Source organism: Ornithorhynchus anatinus, chromosome X1 (assembly GCF_004115215.2).
Source record: "Ornithorhynchus anatinus isolate Pmale09 chromosome X1, mOrnAna1.pri.v4, whole genome shotgun sequence".
Classification (NCBI taxonomy): domain Eukaryota; kingdom Metazoa; phylum Chordata; class Mammalia; order Monotremata; family Ornithorhynchidae; genus Ornithorhynchus; species Ornithorhynchus anatinus.
The window spans coordinates 42,076,918-42,096,634 of NC_041749.1; the positions used below are offsets into that span (position 1 = coordinate 42,076,918).

At 43.5% G+C, this 19,717-nt stretch overlaps 1 protein-coding gene across 13 annotated transcripts in view; it reads left to right on the top strand.

The window, feature by feature from the left end:
- RAPGEF6 (Rap guanine nucleotide exchange factor 6) overlaps positions 1 to 19,717 on the top strand; it is a 287,050-nt gene that overhangs the window by 112,035 nt on the left and 155,298 nt on the right. For all 13 annotated transcript variants that reach the window (XM_029050266.2, XM_029050275.2, XM_029050270.2 and 10 more), the window contains one exon: positions 4,607 to 4,750. In XM_029050266.2, coding sequence (XP_028906099.1) covers positions 4,607 to 4,750 — 144 coding nt within the window. The remainder of the gene's footprint in view (positions 1 to 4,606; positions 4,751 to 19,717) is intronic.

Sequence of the window (19,717 nt, forward strand, 5' to 3'; positions counted from 1 at the left end):
GTTAGGAATCTTTAAGGTTTCTCTTACTCAGCTGTAGCTCTTGGGATACAAATTGTCCATTTTTTTTTCCCCCAGGATGTGCTTGTTCCCAGCAGCAAATTAAGCTGAAAAGATGCTTTTTGTATCAAAAGAGAAAGAAGCTGTCTACCAAATAGTGCTGTTTGGCTTGGATCAGAGCAGTTTACCACTGCAAAGATTTTACAGCTGGTCTCAATATCAGGCTAAGAATTAGCATCAGAGTCACTGTAATGGTTGGTGAAGAGGGTTTTTTCCCTTTGGGCAATGTAGAGTTAAGGCTAGGCTTTTGTATTATGCCTTCCTTTCTTTGCTTTGAAGGGCTGCTGCCTCTAAGGTGCCACAAAAGTTTATCAGCTCCAACTTTTGAGGGCATCCCAGTTGTGCTCAGAGCCAGGTAAAAAGTCACGGTAAATCCAGTCCTGTTCAAACTATTTCTTGTATGCCATTGTGGTCAAAAATCTGACAGTGGACCTGAAAGTTTGGTGTCAGAGACGGGAGAGTTTCCCATGTACAGTATGCTGGGGTCTTGATAGGCAGCTCCTGCTACTTGAGACAGGCTGTGATGAAGCCACAGAGATCCTGAAGCTGAATTCCCAGCAGCTAGAGATGCAGCTTTAATTTATATTCACATATCAACGCATGCTTGTGTTTTAATGTGAAATCCAAGGAGGATTCCTCACTGTGGGGAAGTGATTTGATTGGCTACCACCTAATAGAGCAATGTCTCAGAAGTCAGAGGTTTTGTTTTCTTATCCCAGTTTTGCCGTGTGACTGCAGTGTGACCTTGGACAGGTCACTTACCTTCTCTGTGCCTTGTTTAGTACGGTTCTTGGCACATAATAATATTAATGATATTTGTTAAGCATTTACTGTTATCATGTAAGCTAATCATGGTCAGAGAAGCAGCATGGTGTAGAGGATAGAGTACAGATCTGGGAGTCAGGCCTGGGTTCTAATCTTGACTCTGCTACTTCTCTGCTTGTGACCTTGGGCAAGCCACTTCACTTCTCTGTGCCTCAGTCACCTCATCTGGAAAATGCCCCATGTGGGACAAAGACTGTGTCCAACCTGAATACCTTGTATCAATCCCAATGGTTAGAACAGTGCTTGGCACATAATAAGCACTTAACAACTACTATTATTATTATTATTATGGTTAAGGAACATGTCTGCTAATTTTGTTATATTGTACTCTCCCAAGTGCTTAGTACAATGCTCTGTACATAGTAAAAGCTCAGTAAATACCAGTGATTATTAAAAGTGAATTTATGATTTTCTTACCTGAATCACCTTGGATTTGTTGTTTTCCATAGGGTTTCCTAACTTGGTGATTTAGATCAATATAGAATAAAGGTTTTCAGGAGAAACTGGTAATGCATTATGTGTTGATCTATGATTTCCATGCATTAGGAAAAATTGACTCTCTTACTTTTTTAAATACAGTGTAACGGATTCTGGGCCTCTTGTAAATTTGTCAATTCTCTTTCCTCCGATCATCTGCCACTGAATATTCTAGGTAGCTCGTCATAGCTGTGCGTCTGAAGGTTTTCTGGAGATTGTGAAGTGAAATCAGCAGATTAGTAATTAACTATGGTATTTGTTAAGCACTTACTCTGTGTCAAGTACTTTTCTGAGTGCTGGAATAGATACAGGTTAATCAAGTTGGTCACAGTTCCTGTCCCACATGGAGTTCACAGTCTAACTAAGAGGGAGAGCATGTGTTTTAATCCCTATTTTATAGATGAGGTAAAATGAGCCACAGAGAAGTTCAGTGACTTACACAAGATCACACAATGGGCAAATAAGATCTGGAACTAAGAACCCAGGTCCTTTGATTCCCAGGCCCATACTCTTTCCACTGGGCCATGCTGCTTCTTGATTAGACTATCCGAACAAGTGGATTGTGAGTATACTGAATGAGCGTGAAAGAAGCAGAATCTTTTATGTCTCAGAGGATTATAGATAGAACGATGCTGTGAGGTATGTGAACTCTCTGCACATGATATAAAAAATAGCAGTCCAAAATACATTCTTATCTTCTATAGCAAATCCCTAAAACTGTAACCTTCATTCTTGTTAAATAGAAGTGTCATCGAGCATTGACCTGGTAGTATTCGAGTATGTGCACATGTATATATATATATATATGTAGGTGTATATATATATATAGGTATATATATATGTAGGTATATATATATAGATATAGATATGTAGATACAGATATATATGTGCACATATATTGACAAAGCACTCATTTTCTCTTCTCCCCCTCCCTTCTGAATCACCCTGATTTGCTCTCTTTATCCACCCCTCCCTCAAGCCTCACTGCACTTCTGTACATATCCATAATGCATTCATTTTTACTAATGTCTGTCTCCTGCTGTAGACTGTAAGCTTGTTGTGGGCAGGGAATGTGTCTGCTAACTCTGTTATATTGTATTCTCCCAAATGCTTAATACAGTGCTCTGCACATAGTAAGTGCTCAATAAATACAGTTGATTGGTTGATAGTCATTCAGTTGTATTTATTGAGTGCTTGCTGTGTGCAGAGCACTGTACTAAGCACTTGGGAGAGTACAGTAAAACAAACAAGACACATTCCCTGCCCACAGTGAGCTTCCAATCTAAGCAAGGGGGGATGTAGATATTAATAAATACATTACAGATGATAGATACATTACAGATGTGTACATCAGTGCTGTGGAACTGGGACGGGGAAGAACAGTGGGAACAAGTCAGGGCGAAGCAGAAGGGAGTGGGAGGAGAAGTGGGGCTTAGAGAAGGCCTCTTGGAGGAGAGATGTGCCCTCAGGAAGGCTTTGAAGTGGGGGAGAGTCATTGTCTGTTGGATTTGAGGAGGGAGGGCGTTCCTGGCCAGAGGCAGGATGTGGGCTGGGGTTGGTGCGGAGAGATAGGTGAGATTGAGGCACAGTGAGAAGATGAATATTACAGTAGCAAAGTGTGCAGACGGTTGTAGAAGGAGAGTAGCTAGGTGAGGGTAGGAGGGAGCAAGGTGATCGAGTGTTTTAAAGCCATGGTGAAGAGTTTTTGTTTGATGTGGAGGTGGATGGGCAACCACTGGAGTTTTTTGAGGAGTGGGGAGACATGTCCTAAAGGTTTTTGTAGAAAAATGATCTGGGCAGCAAAGTGAAGTATGGACTGGAGTGGGGAGGGACAGGAGGCTGGGAGATGAGCAAGGAGACTAATGCAGTAATCCAGACAGGGTAGGAAGAGTGTTTGTATTAACTTGGTAGCAGTTTGGTTGGAGAGGAAAGGGCAGATTTTAGTTGTGAAGGTAGGACTAACAGGATTTGGTGATGGATTGAATATGTGGGTTGAATGAGAGAGAGGAGTCAAGGATAGCATAAGTTATGGGCTTATGGGGGTGATAGTGCCGTCTACAGTGATAGGAAAGTCAGGGGGAGGAAAGGGTTCGAGTGGGAAGATGAAGAGTTCTGTTTTGGACGTGTTAAGCTTGAGGTGATGGGAGGACATCCAAGTAGAATTGTATTGAAGGCAGGAGGAAATGCAAGACTGCTGAGAGGGAGAGAGATGGGGTGGAGATGTAGAATTGGGTATCATCTGCATAGAGGTGGTAATTGAAGCTATGTGAGCGAATGAGTTCTCCAAGGGAGTGGATATAGATGGAGAATGGAAGGGGATGCCGAACTGAACCTTGAAGGACCTCCACAGTTGTGGGGTGGGAGGCGGAGGAGTCTGAACTGGGAGAGGTCAGTGTCAGTGAAACCAAGGTTTGATAATGTTTCCAGGGGAAGGATGTGCCCACTAGTGTCGAAGGCAGCCGAGAGGTTGAGGGAGGATTAGGATGGAATAGAGGCTGTTGGATATGGCAAGAAGATCATTGGTGTCCTTTGAGAAGGTAGTTTTTTTAGAGAGAAGGGGATGGAAACCAGATTGGAGGGGGCCAAGGAGATAATTGGAGGAGAGAAATTTGAGACGGTGTAGACAACTTGCTCAAGGAGTTTGGAGAGGAATGGTAGGAGGGAGATGGGGTGATAACTGAAGGGAGCTATGGGGTCAAGGGAGAGTTTTTTTTAGGATAGGGGGGACATGGGCATGTTTGAAAGCATTGGGGAAGAAGTCATTGGAGAGCAAATAGTTGAAGATGGTGGTTAGGGAGGGAAGAAGGGAGGGGGCAAGAGTTTTATATCTAGATCTATATAAGCATACAGATCTATATATCTATCTATATATAGTTTTATATATATAGTTATGTAAGAGTTTATATGTATGTGCGAGAAGATATGTCTCTAATATTAGCTGAGTGAATATGTAGATGTAGTGAGAATCACTCATTACTGGTAAGCAACTTGACTTAGAGGATGTGAATGTGTGTGTGTGTGTATGTGTCTGTGTCGGTACTTCCTGAAAGGAAACCAAGGCCTCCAGCTCATTGTAATAGCGTCACAGTGTTGGTTGAATGCTCATAAAGTTTAGACCATTTTCTCGAGGCAGCTTTTTGGGTCCCAGGGCGGGCTTCATGTCCTCATGAGCCTGCTAAGATTCCATAGACTTTCAGTGATTTGGAAAAACTGGCTCTTTAACCAGGAACCTGAACATGTGTTTCAGGTAGAGAATGCCAAAGATAATGAAGAGAACATCCTGCAGAGAGAAATTCCCGCTAGACAATCTCGTCGGAGATTTAGGAAAATTAACCACAAGGGAGAACGCCAGACCATCACGGATAATGTTGATGCTAATAGCTACCTTTCGGTGAGTATGTCTCAAATTATTAGAGTGAGCTGATTGACCTGCCTTTGTGTAGCTCTTAAGATGGTTTACTTCGCTGTACTAATGGGCAAATGAAGTGTAACTTGGTTTTTTTTCCCAAAATGTAAATTTTACTTTTTGAGGAATTGGCCAAGAACTTTTGGATTTGCAAATTGGTAGTTGTACTTTGCGGTACCGCAAAGACCTGAAAATCCTCTGGATTTTTTTGATAATTAAACGATTAAGTGGGCTGATCAAGCTTTACAAAAGGCAAACATGGATTTTTTAAATAAGAATTTACACTTGTGTACTTCCATTCAAATTTTATGTGCTAATTCTGTGATTTGTTGGATTTAAGGAGAGTTTCTTATCCACCTAATTAAGCATACATACTTATTAATCTTTCTGAAGACTTTGTGAAATTGTCAGCTTGAAGGTCTGAGTTGAATTTGAAAGTCATTTGTCTCGGAGTTAGTAAATTCGCTATTGGATAAAAAATTTGTTCTTTGCATGTAGAAATCTAAACTGCTTCAGGATTGTGCTGTTGTACTCTTTTCCTGGTGTTAGATATGTTACTGTTTTCTTTTATATAGAAAAATGGTTGTTGGTAAGTGAATGCATCTATGTATATTTCTCTCTCACTCACACACACACACACACACGTACAGAGAAAATATGGTCAAAAGATTTATGCTAATCCTAATGTTATTTCAAATCTAGAACAGTTAATTAGAATGTTGAGAAAAATGTTTTTTAAGAAGCGTATGATTTTTTGATAAGAAATTGATTTGGTAGTTTAAAGTGAAGTAGAAGATTAGTTGGAAAAACAAGATTCAGATGCTAGTTGTGACCCTCTTTCTTGGCAGCATTACCGAGGCTTGAGATAAAATGACTAATGCTGAAAGAAAGCCTGTTAAGATTTTGATCTGCTTTTTAGAACATGTAGTTTCAGCAGAGTCATTTAATAAGTCAGTTGACATTCAGTTCATGTTATGGTAACTTCTGAAGTTAATTTGAGTGGCAAGTTTTGGCACAGTATTATTTCAAGTGTGACCAGCCCAGTATATAAATGAATCACATATATATATATATAAAACCTCCTTGACCTTTGGGGGGGCTGACTCTGGTTTTTGACCACAAGTCTCCAAGAGGTTAACCCTATGTTCAGTGTGGAAACAAATGGTTCTTGGGTGGGCTGTCCCACCCTGATGGTTTGCTTCCCTATTCCTGCCTCAGTGCCATCCTGGAGATCAGACCTCTGTGCCTCTACCCTGTGTTGTTCATATATTCATTGATATCCCTGCTCTCATCCCTCCCGCAACCCCCACCTCTGTGAGCGCCACTCTGTCTAGGCTCCAGTGGGGTTCTAGGCCAGCCTCAAAAGGCCCCAGGTCAGAGTTTAGACTGTGAGCCATTATTGGTCAGGGATTATCTCTATCTGGTGCCAGATTGTACATTCCAAGTGCTTAGTACAGTGCTATGCACATAGTAAGTGCTCAATAAATACTACTGAATGAATGAATGAATTTGGAGTTACTAAAGCATGGTCAAATCTGTTAGCTAGGAGGTAGACTAGTCAGGCAATAGATATGAAGACTTAGCAAACTGAATGTGCCTGCCCTCCCAAGCTAAGTCCAAGGGAGACTGTGGAAAACCACACTTTGGTGCAGTGAACATGAGTGATGTGGTCAAGTGGGAGCAGGTTGAGAAGGAGAGTTGGGAAAACTGCAGGCAAGAATCTCCTTGTTTGCAGTTCATTTCTGTAGACAGCCTTCCTTGGAAAATTTGGCCCAGTGCATAATTTTTCATAGAAAATTTAGCATATGTATTCTGGAGTAGTGAGTCTTTAAAAGATCTCTGCATCTTAAATTGAATCTTTCCTTCATGTAAAGAATGAATGCTCTTCGCATAAAGGAGAAAATTGTTTTTTCAGTTTTACCTTGTTTATTTCTCTTTCTCCTCTCTCATCGTAATGGCTGCATGTAGAGAGATGTCATGGCTGTAGGCTCGTTTGATCTGAGTGGCTTCTTTTCAGGTAGAAGGTGGCGGAGAGGAAGTGTGTCTGATTATAACTCCTGGAAAATGGTCATTGACTGTTATACATTTTGACTTAGAACAAATCTACTCATTTTTGCCATTTGGCAATATTTTTTATAGGAGAAGATTAAAAATCTGCAGTCCTGGCACCAAACAATGCATCAGTTTTGAACTTTTGTACATTTTGTTTCTTCGTAGATCAATGCTTATCTATCTAGAGGACTGGGAGTGTATCTACCAGCTCTATTGTATTATACCTTCCCAAATACCTAATACAATGTTCTGCAGACAGTGACTGCTCAATAAATATCACTGATTGAGAGAGGTCACTGACTGTGCTTTGAACATCCACAACCTTGAGTAGAGTGAATGTAGTTTTGCCTCTTTTTGTAATGTTTGTAAATGCCTATGTAGTATATAAAATAATGCCAGGACCTATGCACGTATATTGATGATTCTGGCCCCTTAAGCAAAACTATATGCTGTACTTACCCCTTTTTGTGCTATATTTTGGGTTTGGGATAGTTGGTGATTCTTTTTTTTTTTTAATGCACGGTATTTCTATTTTCTGCTATAATGATCTTTAGGATAAACTTAATCCTTGGAGTTGAAGATATATTTTCTCTATGCATTTTATACATAAATTAATCTTTTGGAAAAGAGGTCTAAATAGTTAAGTTATACAAATGTGGCTATGGCCAAAAAACTCTCTGCCAGGCATCCTGTAAGGTTTGTTAGAACTTACAAAAGAAAACATAAGGAGTGGCCCGAGAATTGTGCTGAGATCAAAGAGCTATTTGTAGCCACACAGGGAGTTCTTCAGTGTCCTGGAGAACCTCAGAGAAGCCGCATGGCCTAATGGAAAGACCTCAGTCCTGGGAGTCAGAGGACCTGACCTTCCAGTATTCTAGGCTGTAAGCTTGTTGTGGACAGGGAATGTGAATGTGTCTGTTTCCTGTTGTATTGTACTCTCCCAAGTGCTCAGTACAGTGCTCTGCGCACAGTAAGTGCTCAATAAATCAATTGAATGAATGAATCCATGAGCCTGGTTTCTAATTCCGGCACTGCCATGTACCTGCTGTGTGGCCTTGAGCAAGTCAACTCCTCTGTGCCTCAGTTCCCTCATCTGTGAAATGGGGATTAAGACTGTGATCCCTTTGTAGGATAGGGACTATGTCCAACCCGATTTTCTTCTCTCTGCCTCAGTTCTTAGTACAGTGGCTTGGGGAAGCAGCGTGGCTCAGTGGAAAGAGACTGGGCTTAGGAGTCAGAGGTCACGGGTTCGACTCCCGGCTCTGCCACTTGTCAGCTGTGTGACTGTGGGCAAGTCACTTAACTTCTCTGTGCCTCAGTTACCTCATCTGTAAATTGGGGATTAACTGTGAGCCTCACGTGGGACAACCTCATTGCCCTATATCTACCCCAGCGCTTAGAACAGTATAGTAAGTGCTTAACAAATACCAACATTATTATTATTATTATTATAGCATAAGCACTTTCAAATACCATAAAACAAACAAACAAAAACCCATGACTCAAACAGAAGGGTGCTTATCAAAACCTTTGATCTGGAATACAAAAAATGCTAAAAAAACATGAGATAAGGGATGGGATACTTAGACTAAGGGTGATACAGACCACCCACCCTAGAGAGTGTAAATAGTCCCACACACCATCCCATCATCCCTGAAGAGTAGAGATAGCTCTACCCTCAATATCAACTGAGAGGGAATTTTAGGAATTTTCCAACAAAACGACAGCAATCAGCTTAATATTCATTCCATCATTGAACATGACACCGTACAAAAGACTGTTTGCTTGCCAACATGGGAATGCCTTACCCCAGAGCACTTCATAGCATATCTTTAAATCCTACATTATAAATTATTTATTTATATTAATGTCTATCGGCCCCTCTAGACTGTAAACTTATTATGGGCAGGGAACATGCCTGTCAATTTTGTTGTATTGTCCTTTCCCAAGCACTTGGTACAGTGCTGTGCAAATACCAATGATTGATTGATTTGTTATCGGGATTTCTCCATTAGAGAGTAAACTCCTTGTGGAAAGGGAATGTGTATTGTACTTCTGTTATACTTTCCCAAGCATTGCATCCAGGGAGCACTCAGTAAATACCATTCCTGTTGTTCTTTGTTGACATGGCTGACCACTTAGTATTGGAGGGGACTTGTTAAGAGTCTATTTCCATCACTGTTGGAATATGGTAGGGCTGGAGGCTAGGTCCACCCTAGTCAGCGATACTCAGGAATGCTCATAGGAACTTGGAGGTTTAAAAATTCTGATCCTCTGGGAAATTTCTGACTCAGCGGGCTAGGATCATCATCAACAGTCCTTGATACTGGAGCTCATAGACACTGGCAACTGTGCTCCGGAAGCATACATGCAGATGGCGTCTCGGAATCAGCAAAGCTGTATGGATGGACAGTTTGTCTGAAGAAGACTGAAGCTGTGTATCAGCCTGCACCTGACAGATCCTAGTCTCAAATGTCACAAGCTGAATGCAGAATCATGGAATTCTGTTACCTGAGAAGCACGATATCACGTGATGCAAGGGGAGACAAGAAGGTGGAAGGATCCATTCAAGTAGGCTATTTCATCCTTTGGAACCTAGAAGGCAGAGTATGGCACCCGCATGACATTAAGTTTAGGCTTAAACTAAAGGTGTCTAGGGCCCTGTTAGTGTCTAAACATGTTATGGCTGGTAGAGCTTAGGCCGATGACTTGGGCCAAATTTGAATTTTGAAGCAGTTTCACCAGGGACACCTAGCAGATTCATCACAACGAGCTCCTGGAATGCTATCAAGCCATCAGCATGGATTACTTCACACCTCCACTGGTCAGGACAGAACAAAAAGAATGGGTAGCAGCAGGATACCCAGAAGCTGCTAAGTGGGGAGTTGAAATGAAATACCCAGACAAAAGGTGGGCAGAAGTGCTGTGGAGATTCTAAGGGAGCAAAACTTCAGGATGAGGTGAGAGTGGACAGTTGGGAGACAGTGTCAGAAGACTGGTTTGCCTGATGTTCAACTATCATAAATGGAGTATCTTGCATGTGATGTTTCAGAATGACTGTGACGCTAAGAGGGTGAAATGGAAACATCATCTGACAATATGGGAAACAAATGCAAGAACAGAGCAAAAAGCAATTTGTGTGTGTGGGGGTGTGTGTGCGATGTAATAATAATTATGTATTTGTTATGCACTTTCTAGGGCCAAGCACTGTACTAAGTGCTGGAGTAGATACAAGATAACCAGGTTGGACACAGCCCTAGTCCCAAATGGGGCTCACACTCTGAATCCCCATTTGCCAGATTGCCTGTCTTGCTGTGGCCACACCTTAAACACAAATGTATATCTCAGCACTGCAAGTGTCATCTTCGAGCCTGAAGAAGCTACAGAGAAGCAGTGTGATGTAGTGGAAAGAGCATAGATAGGCCTGGGAGTCTGAGGACTTGGGTTCCAATCCCTGCTCCATCATGTACCTGCTGTGCAACTTGGGGCAAGTCACTTCATTTCTCTGTGCTTCAGTTACCTCATCTGTAAAATGGGGATTAAGACTGTGAGCCCTTTGGGTCAGGGATTTTGTCCAACGTGATTATTTTGTATCTTCTCCAGCACTACTGCAGTGCCTAGCACATAATAAGCATTTTACAAGTACCATTAAAAAATTACAGGTATATATGTACATGCATTCATTCAATAGTATTTATAATAATAATAATAATGTTGGTATTAAGCGCTTACTATGTGCAGAGCACTGTTCTAAGCGCTGGGGTAGACACAGGGGAATCAGGTTGTCCCACGTGGGGCTCACAGTCTTAATCCCCATTTTACAGATGAGGGAACTGAGGCACAGAGAAGTTAAGTGACTTGCCCACAGTCACACAGCTGACAAGTGGCAGAGCTGGGATTCGAACTCATGAGCCCTGACTCCAAAGCCCGTGCTCTTTCCACTGCGCCATGCTGCTTCTCTAATTTATTGAGCACTTACTATGTGCAGAACACTGTACTAAGCGCTTGGAATGTACAAATCGGTAACAGAGACAGTCCCTGCCCTTTGATGGGCTTACAGTCTAATTGGAGGAGACAGACAGACAAAAACAATAGCAATAAATAGAATCAAGGGGTTGAACATCTCATTAAAACAGTATCAAATAAATAGAATCAAGGTGATGTGTATCTCATTAACAAAATAATAGAATCAAGGTGGTGTACATCTCATTAACAAAATAAATAGGGTAATGAAAATATATACAGTTGAGTGAATGACTACAGTGCTGAGGGGAAGGGAAGGGAGCGGGGGAGGAACAGAGGGAAAGGGGGAAAAAGAGGGCTTAGCTGAGGGGAGGTGAAGGGGGGGGGTAGTGGGGGAGCAGAGGGAGCAAAGGGAAAAAGGGGAGCTCAGTCTGAGAAGGCCTCTTGGAGGAGGTGAGCTCTAAGTAGGGTTTTGAAGAGGGGAAGAGAATGGGTACCTTTGAGCATGTGTATGTATATGGGTGTTCTCATGTACACCCATCATTACATAAATAATTATATTTTTATTTAATAATCTGGGGGATTTTGGTTCTTTGAAAAATTTTTTGTTGACCATGGAGAGCATATTGTGAAAATCAATCCATAGATAAACAATCAAATCTTATTAGAAGGACGGGCACCCTTCGGTTCATAATGTCAGTATGTAAGGTTCTCTTCTGAGAGATTTGGTTGAGGGAAATCCGTTTGACAGTATCCTCTAGTTAACTAAGCTGTGTTCTCTGAAGAAAAACAGAATTACATTAGGGTAGTAGTTTTCTCACATATAGGCACCTTTGGATTTGTTGACACATTTTTTAAAATATTGGTTTTATTCTCTCTTCCGAAAAGGCATTTGAGTAATGCCAGAGTATATTAACTCATCATCCTCATCAGTGGTATTGAACACTTCCTGTGTGCAGAGCACTGTACTTAAGTGCTTGAGAGGATGGAGTTGGTACATTCTCTGCCCACAACAACCTTACAGTTGTGAAATTAATATGCCAGAAATTAGTTTTAAACTATGTCCCACGTAGTTTAAATCCCAATTCTATCCCAGCGTGGCTCAGTGGAAAGAGCATGGGCTTTGGAGTCAGGGCTCATGAGTTCGAATCCCAGCTCTGCCACTTGTCAGCTGTGTGACTGTGGGCAAGTCACTTAACTTCTCGGTGCCTCAGTTCCCTCATCTGTAAAATGGGGATTAAGACTGTGAGCCCCACGTGGGACAACCTGATCCCCTGTGTCTACCCCAGCGCTTAGAACAGTGCTCGGCACATAGTAAGTGCTTAACAAATACCAACATTATTATTATTATTATCCCGTTTTCAAGGAGACATGACTGCTGTAGTATCTCTAAGCTCCTTAGAGTTAGGGAACATGTCTACCGATTCTGTTGTATTGAAGAGAAGCAGTGTGGCTTAGTGGAAAGAGCACAAGCTTGGGAGTAAGAGGTCGTGGGTTCTAATCTCGGCTCCGCCACTTGTCAGCTGTGTGATCTCGGACAAGTCACTTAACTTCTTTATGCCTCAGTTACCTCATCTGTAAAATGGGGATTAAGATTGTGAACCCCACGTGGGACAACCTGATTTCCTTGTATCTATCTGTTGTATTGAAGAGAAGCAGCGTGGCTCAGTGGAAAGAGCACGGGCTTGGGAGTCAGAGGTCATGAGTTTGAATCCCGGCTCTCCCACTTGTCAGCTGTGTAACTGCGGCCAAGTCACTTAACTTCTCGGTGCCTCAGTTACCTCATCTGTAAAATGGGGATTAACTGTGAGCCTCCTGACGACCCTGTATCTACCCCAGCACTTAGAACAATGCTCGGCACATAGTAAGTGCTTGACAAATACCAACATTATTATTATTACCTCAGCGCTTTGAACAGTGCTCGACACATAGTAAGCGTTCAACAAATACCATTATTATTTCTTAAGCGCTTAGTACAGTGTTCTGCACATAGTAAGTGCTCAATAAATATCATTGATTTGGTAATGACAGGCTAAAATGTCCAAGGTTCCCTCTCCATGAAAGCAAAGGAGATTCCACCTGAGGTGAGATGGATGTGGCCAATGAAGAGGTTCCGCTGCTGCTCCTCAGGATGCAGTGCACATGATAATCAGCTCTGGGCTGGATGTCTCAGCCTTCATGGATGTGAGGTTTAAAGTATGCAGTAAAGTGTGGAACAAAACATTAATCGCAAAGAAAAGGGGGTGCCTCCGGCCCTTTCCCCACACCCAAGGGGCCTAGGATCACTCCACAGGGAAAAGTTATTGACCATCCCAGCACCCTCCTTTGCAAAGCCAAAGGCCAAGGATCCAGCCAAGGGGAGGGTTCTCCCTCCTGCCTCCCCTCCACCACCATCCGTAATAATAATGATGATGATATTTGTTAGGCTCTTACTATGTGTCGAGCACTGTTCTAAGCGTTGGGGTAGATACAGGGTAATCAGGTTGTCCCATTTGGGGCTCACATGAGAAGCAGTGTGGTTTACTGGAAAGAACATGGGCTTGAGAGTCAGAGGTCATGGGTTCTAATCCCTGCCCTGCCACTTGTCACTCTGTGACCTTGGCAAGTCACTTAACTTCTCTGTGCCTCAGTTACCTCATCTGTAAAATGGGGGTGAAGACTGTGAGCTCTATGTAGGAAAACCTGATTACCTTGTTTACCTTCTAAACCCCAGTGTTTAGAACAGTGCTTGGCACATAGTAAGCGCTTAACAAATATCAATATTATTATTGTTAATCCCCATTTTATAGTTAAGGTAACTGAGGCACAGAGAAGTTAAGTGACTTGCCCAATGTCACACAGCAGATGTGGTGGAATATCCACTATTCCACTATATAATATCCCACTATTCCTGTGCAATGAGGAAGAGACACTGATTTCCCCTCACCCCTTCATATACTGGGATTCCACCAAAGAAACAGGGCAGAGATCTACAACGGAGCCTCCAAAGAGAAAACACGTTAACATCCTCCTATTAAGAATTAACGACTTGTTAGTGCTTGCCCATTCACTCTGGACAGTCGCTATAATGACTTGCTAGTGTTCGCCCATTAGTCGCTAATGATATGTTAACATTCCCCCATTCGCTCTGGGGATCCTCCCTCCCCCCATCAAGAGCTGCTGAGTCTCCCCACCTTCCCGAGGCTCTGAATTCCTGCATTTGTCCCTGAGCTCTCCAGATCTGTAGCTCCAGACTTCCTTTCTTGAATCCCTTCTTCTTTTTTTTTTTTTAATGGTATTCAAGCACTTACTTTGTGCTGGGTTAGATACAAGGTTGGACACAGTCCATGTCCCACCTGAGACTCACATTCTTAATCCCCATTTTACAGCTGAGGTAATTGAGGCATAGATAATAATAATAATAATGTTGGTATTTGTTAAGCGCTTACTATGTGCAGAGCACTGTTCTAAGCGGTGGGGTAGACACAGGGGAATCAGGTTGTCCCACGTGGGGCTCACAGTCTTAATCCCCATTTTACAGATGAGGTAACTGAGGCACAGAGAAGTGAAGTGACTTGCTCACAGTCACACAGCTAAGTGGCAGAGCCGGGATTTGAACTCATGACCTCTGACTCCAAAGCCCGTGCTCTTTCCACTGTGCCACGCTGCTTCTCCAGAGAAGTGAAGTGATGTACCCAAGGTCACACATAAGACGCGGCGGAGCTGGGATTAGAACCCAGGTCCCTCTGACTCCTAGGCCCTTGCTCTATCCACTAGGACACCCTGCTTCTCCCTTTTTGCATTCCCACTTAGATTGTGAACCCTTGGGGGGATGGGGACTGTGTCTGACCTGATTATCATGTATCTTCCTCAGTGTGTAGAACAGTGCTTAACAAATATCACAATGACTGTTAACCCTCTAGTCACCCCCCATACCCCCTTAGACCCCTTCTTGTGATCACCCCCAGATGCCCCACCCCACTCCCATCCAACCCTTTCCCACCCCTTGTACTGTCCCTAATTCCCTCCCCTATCCTTGTTTTCTTATCCTGGTGCCCCCCATCATCCACCTTCCCCTCACTGACTCCTGTAAGCTCCTGTGGGCAGAGAATGTCACCGTTTATTGTTGTATTGTACTTTCCCAAGTGTGGTGTATTGTGCTCTGTCCACAGAAGGCGCTCAGTAAATGCGATTGAATTGAATGAATGAACTTCCAGGCTCTTCCTACCCCCTTGGGCCATTCTCCCCACCCCCACGCCCCTTCTCACAGCCTCTGCTAAGTGCGGTCCACGAAACCCCTGCTCCATCACAGGAAAACTTCCCTTCATCCTTGATGTGTTCCTGATCCAATCATTGCTCCTCCTCCTCATTACAGAAACCTGGCTCTCCTAGATGACACTGTCTCCTTTGGTGCTTGCTCTGCACGGGGCCTCATAGTCTCCTACTCCACAGACTCAATGGGAAAGGGTCAGGAATTGGTTCTACCTTCACAGCATCGCTCAAATCCACGCATTCCTCTCCATCCAAACTGCTACTGCCTTAATCCAAGCGCCTATCGTATCGCACCTTGACTACTGCATCTGCCTCCTTGCCGACCACCCTGCCTCCTGTCTCTCCCCACTCCAGTCCGTCCTTCATTTTGCTGCATTGATCATTTTTCTTAAAAAGTTCAGTCCACATCTCCCCACGCCCCAAGAACCTCCAGTGGTTGCCCATCGACCTGTGGATCAAATAGAAGCTCCTTCAGGTCACACCCTCCTACCTTACCTCACTCATCTCCTACTAATCCACGTACTTTCCTCCTCTGGCACCAGCTTGCGTATTGTGCCCTGCTCTTATGTGCCCACTGCCGATCCCTTTCCTAAATTCTTCCTCTGGTCTTGAACTCTCTCCTCCTCAGTATACACCAGATCTCCCCCTCCACCCGCCCCAATATGCACACACTCACATATACACACACTCTCTCTCCCCACCTTCAAAGCCTTATAAAGGTCACATCTCCAACAGTCCTTCCCCAATTAAGGCCTCTTTCTCTCACTCCCTTTCCCTTCTGTGTCATAATAATAATAATAATGTATTTGTTAAACGCTTACTATGTGCCAAGTACTGTTACAAGTACCTGGGGTAGGTACAAGGTAATCAGGTTGTCCCACGAGGGGTTCACAGTCTTAATCCCCATTTTACAGGTGAGGGAACTGAGGCACAGAGAAGTAAGTGACGTGCCCAAGGTCACACAGCAGCCAAGTGGCGAAGCTGGGATTCAAACCCACTAACCTCGGACTCCCAAGCCTGTGCTCTTTCCACTAAGCCATGCTACTTCTCTATAATGATGGCATTTGTTAAGAGCTTACTATGTGCCAGGCACTGTTTTAAGCACTGGGGTATATACAAGGTTATCAGGTTGCCCCATTTGGGACTCACAGTCTTAATCTCCATTTTACAGATGAGGTAACTGAAGCACAGAGAATCAATCAGTGGTATTTACTGAGTACCTACTATGTGTAGAGCACTGTACTAAGCACCTGGGAGAGTACAACTGAGGCATTTTACAGATGAGGGAACTGAAGCACAAAGATAAGTGACTTGCCCAAAGTCACACAGCTGACAAGTGACAGAGCCCAGGATTTGAACCCACAACCTCTGATTCCCAAGCCTGTGCTCTTTCCTCTAAGCCACGCTTGGATTTTTACCCTTTGGACATTTGATATTCACCCCACTCTGCCCCACAGATCTTATGTACATATCTGAAATTTATTTATATTAATGTCTTTTGGCTCCCTCTAGATTGTAAGGTAGTTGTGGTCAGGGAACATGTCTACCTAACTACTAACTCTGTTGTATCCTCTGTCAAGCACCCAGTACAGTAACTTTACAATAAATACCCATTGATGGATAGAAATGAAAGAAAGAAACATCAAAAAAAGATGCACCGAGAAAAATAAAATTAGATGAACAGGTATTGTGTCCAACCTGATAATTTTGTATCTACCCCAGCATTTAGAACAGTGCTTAATGCATAGTAAGTGCTCAGTAAATATAAGAGTAATTGTATTTGTTAAACACTTACTATGTGTCAAGCACTGTTCTAAGTGCTGGGGTAGATACAAGATAATCATGCTGTACACGATCCTTGCCCCACATGGAGCTCACAGATTTAGTAGGAGGAAGAACAGGGATTGAATCCCCATTTTGCAGATGAAGAAAGTGAGGCCCCGAGTCAGTCCTATTTATTGAGCACTTACTATGTACATATACTGTATTAGGTGCTTGGGAGAGTACGATATAACAAACACATTCCTTGCCAGGGAAGTGAATTGCCCACGTTCAATCAGCAGACGAGTAGCAGAGCTGGGATTAGAGCCCAGTTCCTCTGATGCCCAGGCTCTATCCATTAGGCCACACTGCTCAGTAATTAGGAAAACACAAGACCAGTTTTTATATGCTAGGGATTAACTGGTTACACACGAGAATTCACAACTGCCACAAAGGAGAATGTAATCCAGACGTTTTTACCTAGTAATGCATTAGTGGTTCCATAGGAGACTCATAAAAAAAACGCTTTTTGGAGAGATATGGACAAACCAGTATAAAAGTGTCTCTGCATTGAGCTTGCTTGTGGCAGAAGAGTGACTGCTTTGGCAGGAGTTTTCTCCGCAAGCTGGCACGTCAAACCCAGGTCACCGGCCCCCTCTGTGACCTCCTGGAACACAACTAGCCACAGCAGGGACACTGAATGAGGGAACCAGTTTAAATTTCCGTCACCCACGCCGACATCTTGGCACTTGGCCCTTGCTTTAGCCTAAAGGAAGTGCTGCAGAAACCTTAGGGTTCTAGGGGCCTGTCTTCATGCAGCTTCCCCTTGCCGTAATATGTCACCTAGGAAGTGGAGTCTGTATCCCCTAAGCACTTTAAGAAAAAAAATTCATTAAGCGTTTATTATGTACCAGGCATTGTATAGGGTGCTGGGATAGATCCAAGCTAATCAGATTGAACATAGTCCATGTCCCACATAAGGTTCACAGTCTCTTATAACCCATTTTCCAGATAAGGGACATGAGGCCCAGAGAAGAAGTGAAGTGACTTGCCCAAGGTCACCCACAGCAGACAAGTGGTGGGGTAGGGATTAGAACCCAGGTCCTTCTGACTGCCAGGCCCATGCTTTGTACTACTACTACTACTAATAATAATAATTATGGTACTTGTTAATTGCTTACTATGTGCCAAGCACTCTTCTAAGTGCTGAGGTAGATACCAATTAATCAGTTGACACAGTCCCTGTTCCACATGGAGCTCACACTTTTATCCTATTTTAGAGATGAGGTAACAGGTACAGAGAAGTGACTTGCCCACAGTCACACAGCAGAGAAGTGGCAGAGTCAGGATCAGAACCCATGACCTTCTGACTCCCAGATCAACGCTCTATCCACTAGCCCTTGCTACTTTTTGTGAGCACTTAGGTACTCACCCCACCCCCACAGCATTTATATACATATTCTTTCACTTGGTTGTTTCCACTGCCTATAATTCCTCTCCCCCTCTAGACTGTAAACTTGGAGTGAGTAGGGATCATGTGTATTTTCTCCGGTTGCACTCCCTGAAGGCTTAGTACAGTGCTCTGCAAACAGTACGGGCTCAAATAAATGCCACTGATTTATTAATCAGATTGATCAGCAGCAGTAGTAGCCCCTGGCACAGCATAAGTGCTCAGCTACTCAGCAGTGGTTGGCAAGAGAGATTCTAAACCTCACTGCTCCTGCTGCTGGTATCATTGCTTCTCATCTAGGGGAGGGTGCGGGAGCCAACGGGACAACTTGTCGTTTTGACTGCCGGGGCAGACTTGGACTTTGAGGGGACACAGCTTCTGGGATGCCAGTTCTGGCCAAACCCCAGCGAGGGGGCAAAAAGTATCTGGCTGCACTTGGAATGTAGTTTGGATGACGGAAAAACCCTGCCTTGGCTCGACAGAGGGACCAAACAGACTCTGGGTGACAGTGGAGTGTGGTGAGGTGCAAAGATCCCCAACTTGGACTACTGAACTCCTAACAACAACAGCAACAAAAAAGTGTGGTATAGTGGGAAGAACATCGGCCTAAGGTGTTAGAGGTCCTGGATTCTAACCTTGACTGCTACTTGCCTGCTCTGTGACCTTGGACAAGTCACTTAACTTCTCTGGGCTTCAGTTCCCTCCTCTGGAAAATGAGGATTGAGACTGTGGGCCCCACCTGGGACAGGGTCTTTGTCCACCCCAGTTTCCTTGTATCCACCCCAATGCTTAGTATAGTGCCTGGCAGATAGTAAGTGCTTAACAAATAACAGAATTATTTATAATTAAAATGGTCATTAAATATCTCACACTTAAGACTCTGAGCCCCATATGGGACAAGGACAGTGTCTTACCTATCTTCTAGTCTTTTCCCTAGTGCTTAGTTCAGCGTTTGACCCAGAGTATGCGCTTTGCCAAGATTATTATTATTATTGTTATTATTACTAATGCTGCTATTAACAAATCCAAGAGTACTGCTTGGCCCCTAATGTCCTTCCCGTCTGGACTGTGGTGAGATGTGTATCCAAGATGTGAGAAGCAGCGTGGCTCAGTGGAAAGAGCCCAGGCTTGGGAGTCAGAGGTCGTGGGTTCTAATCCCGGCTCCACCACCTGTCAGTTGTGTGACTTTGGGCAAGTCACTTCACTTTTCTGGGCCTCAGTTCCCTCATGTGTAAAATGGGGATGAAGACGTGAGCCCTAAGTGGGACAACCTGATTATCTTGTATCTACCCCAGCGCTGAGAACATTGCTTGGCACATAATAAGTGCTTAACAAATACCAATATTATTATTATTATTATTATTATCTAGGGGAACCCTGGAGACCTTTCCCAGTTCTGGTGCTACTTCTGGGTGGTCTTATCCCTTCTTAGAGAGCAAGGAATCACTGTCTGTTTCCTTGTCCAGACTCCCTCA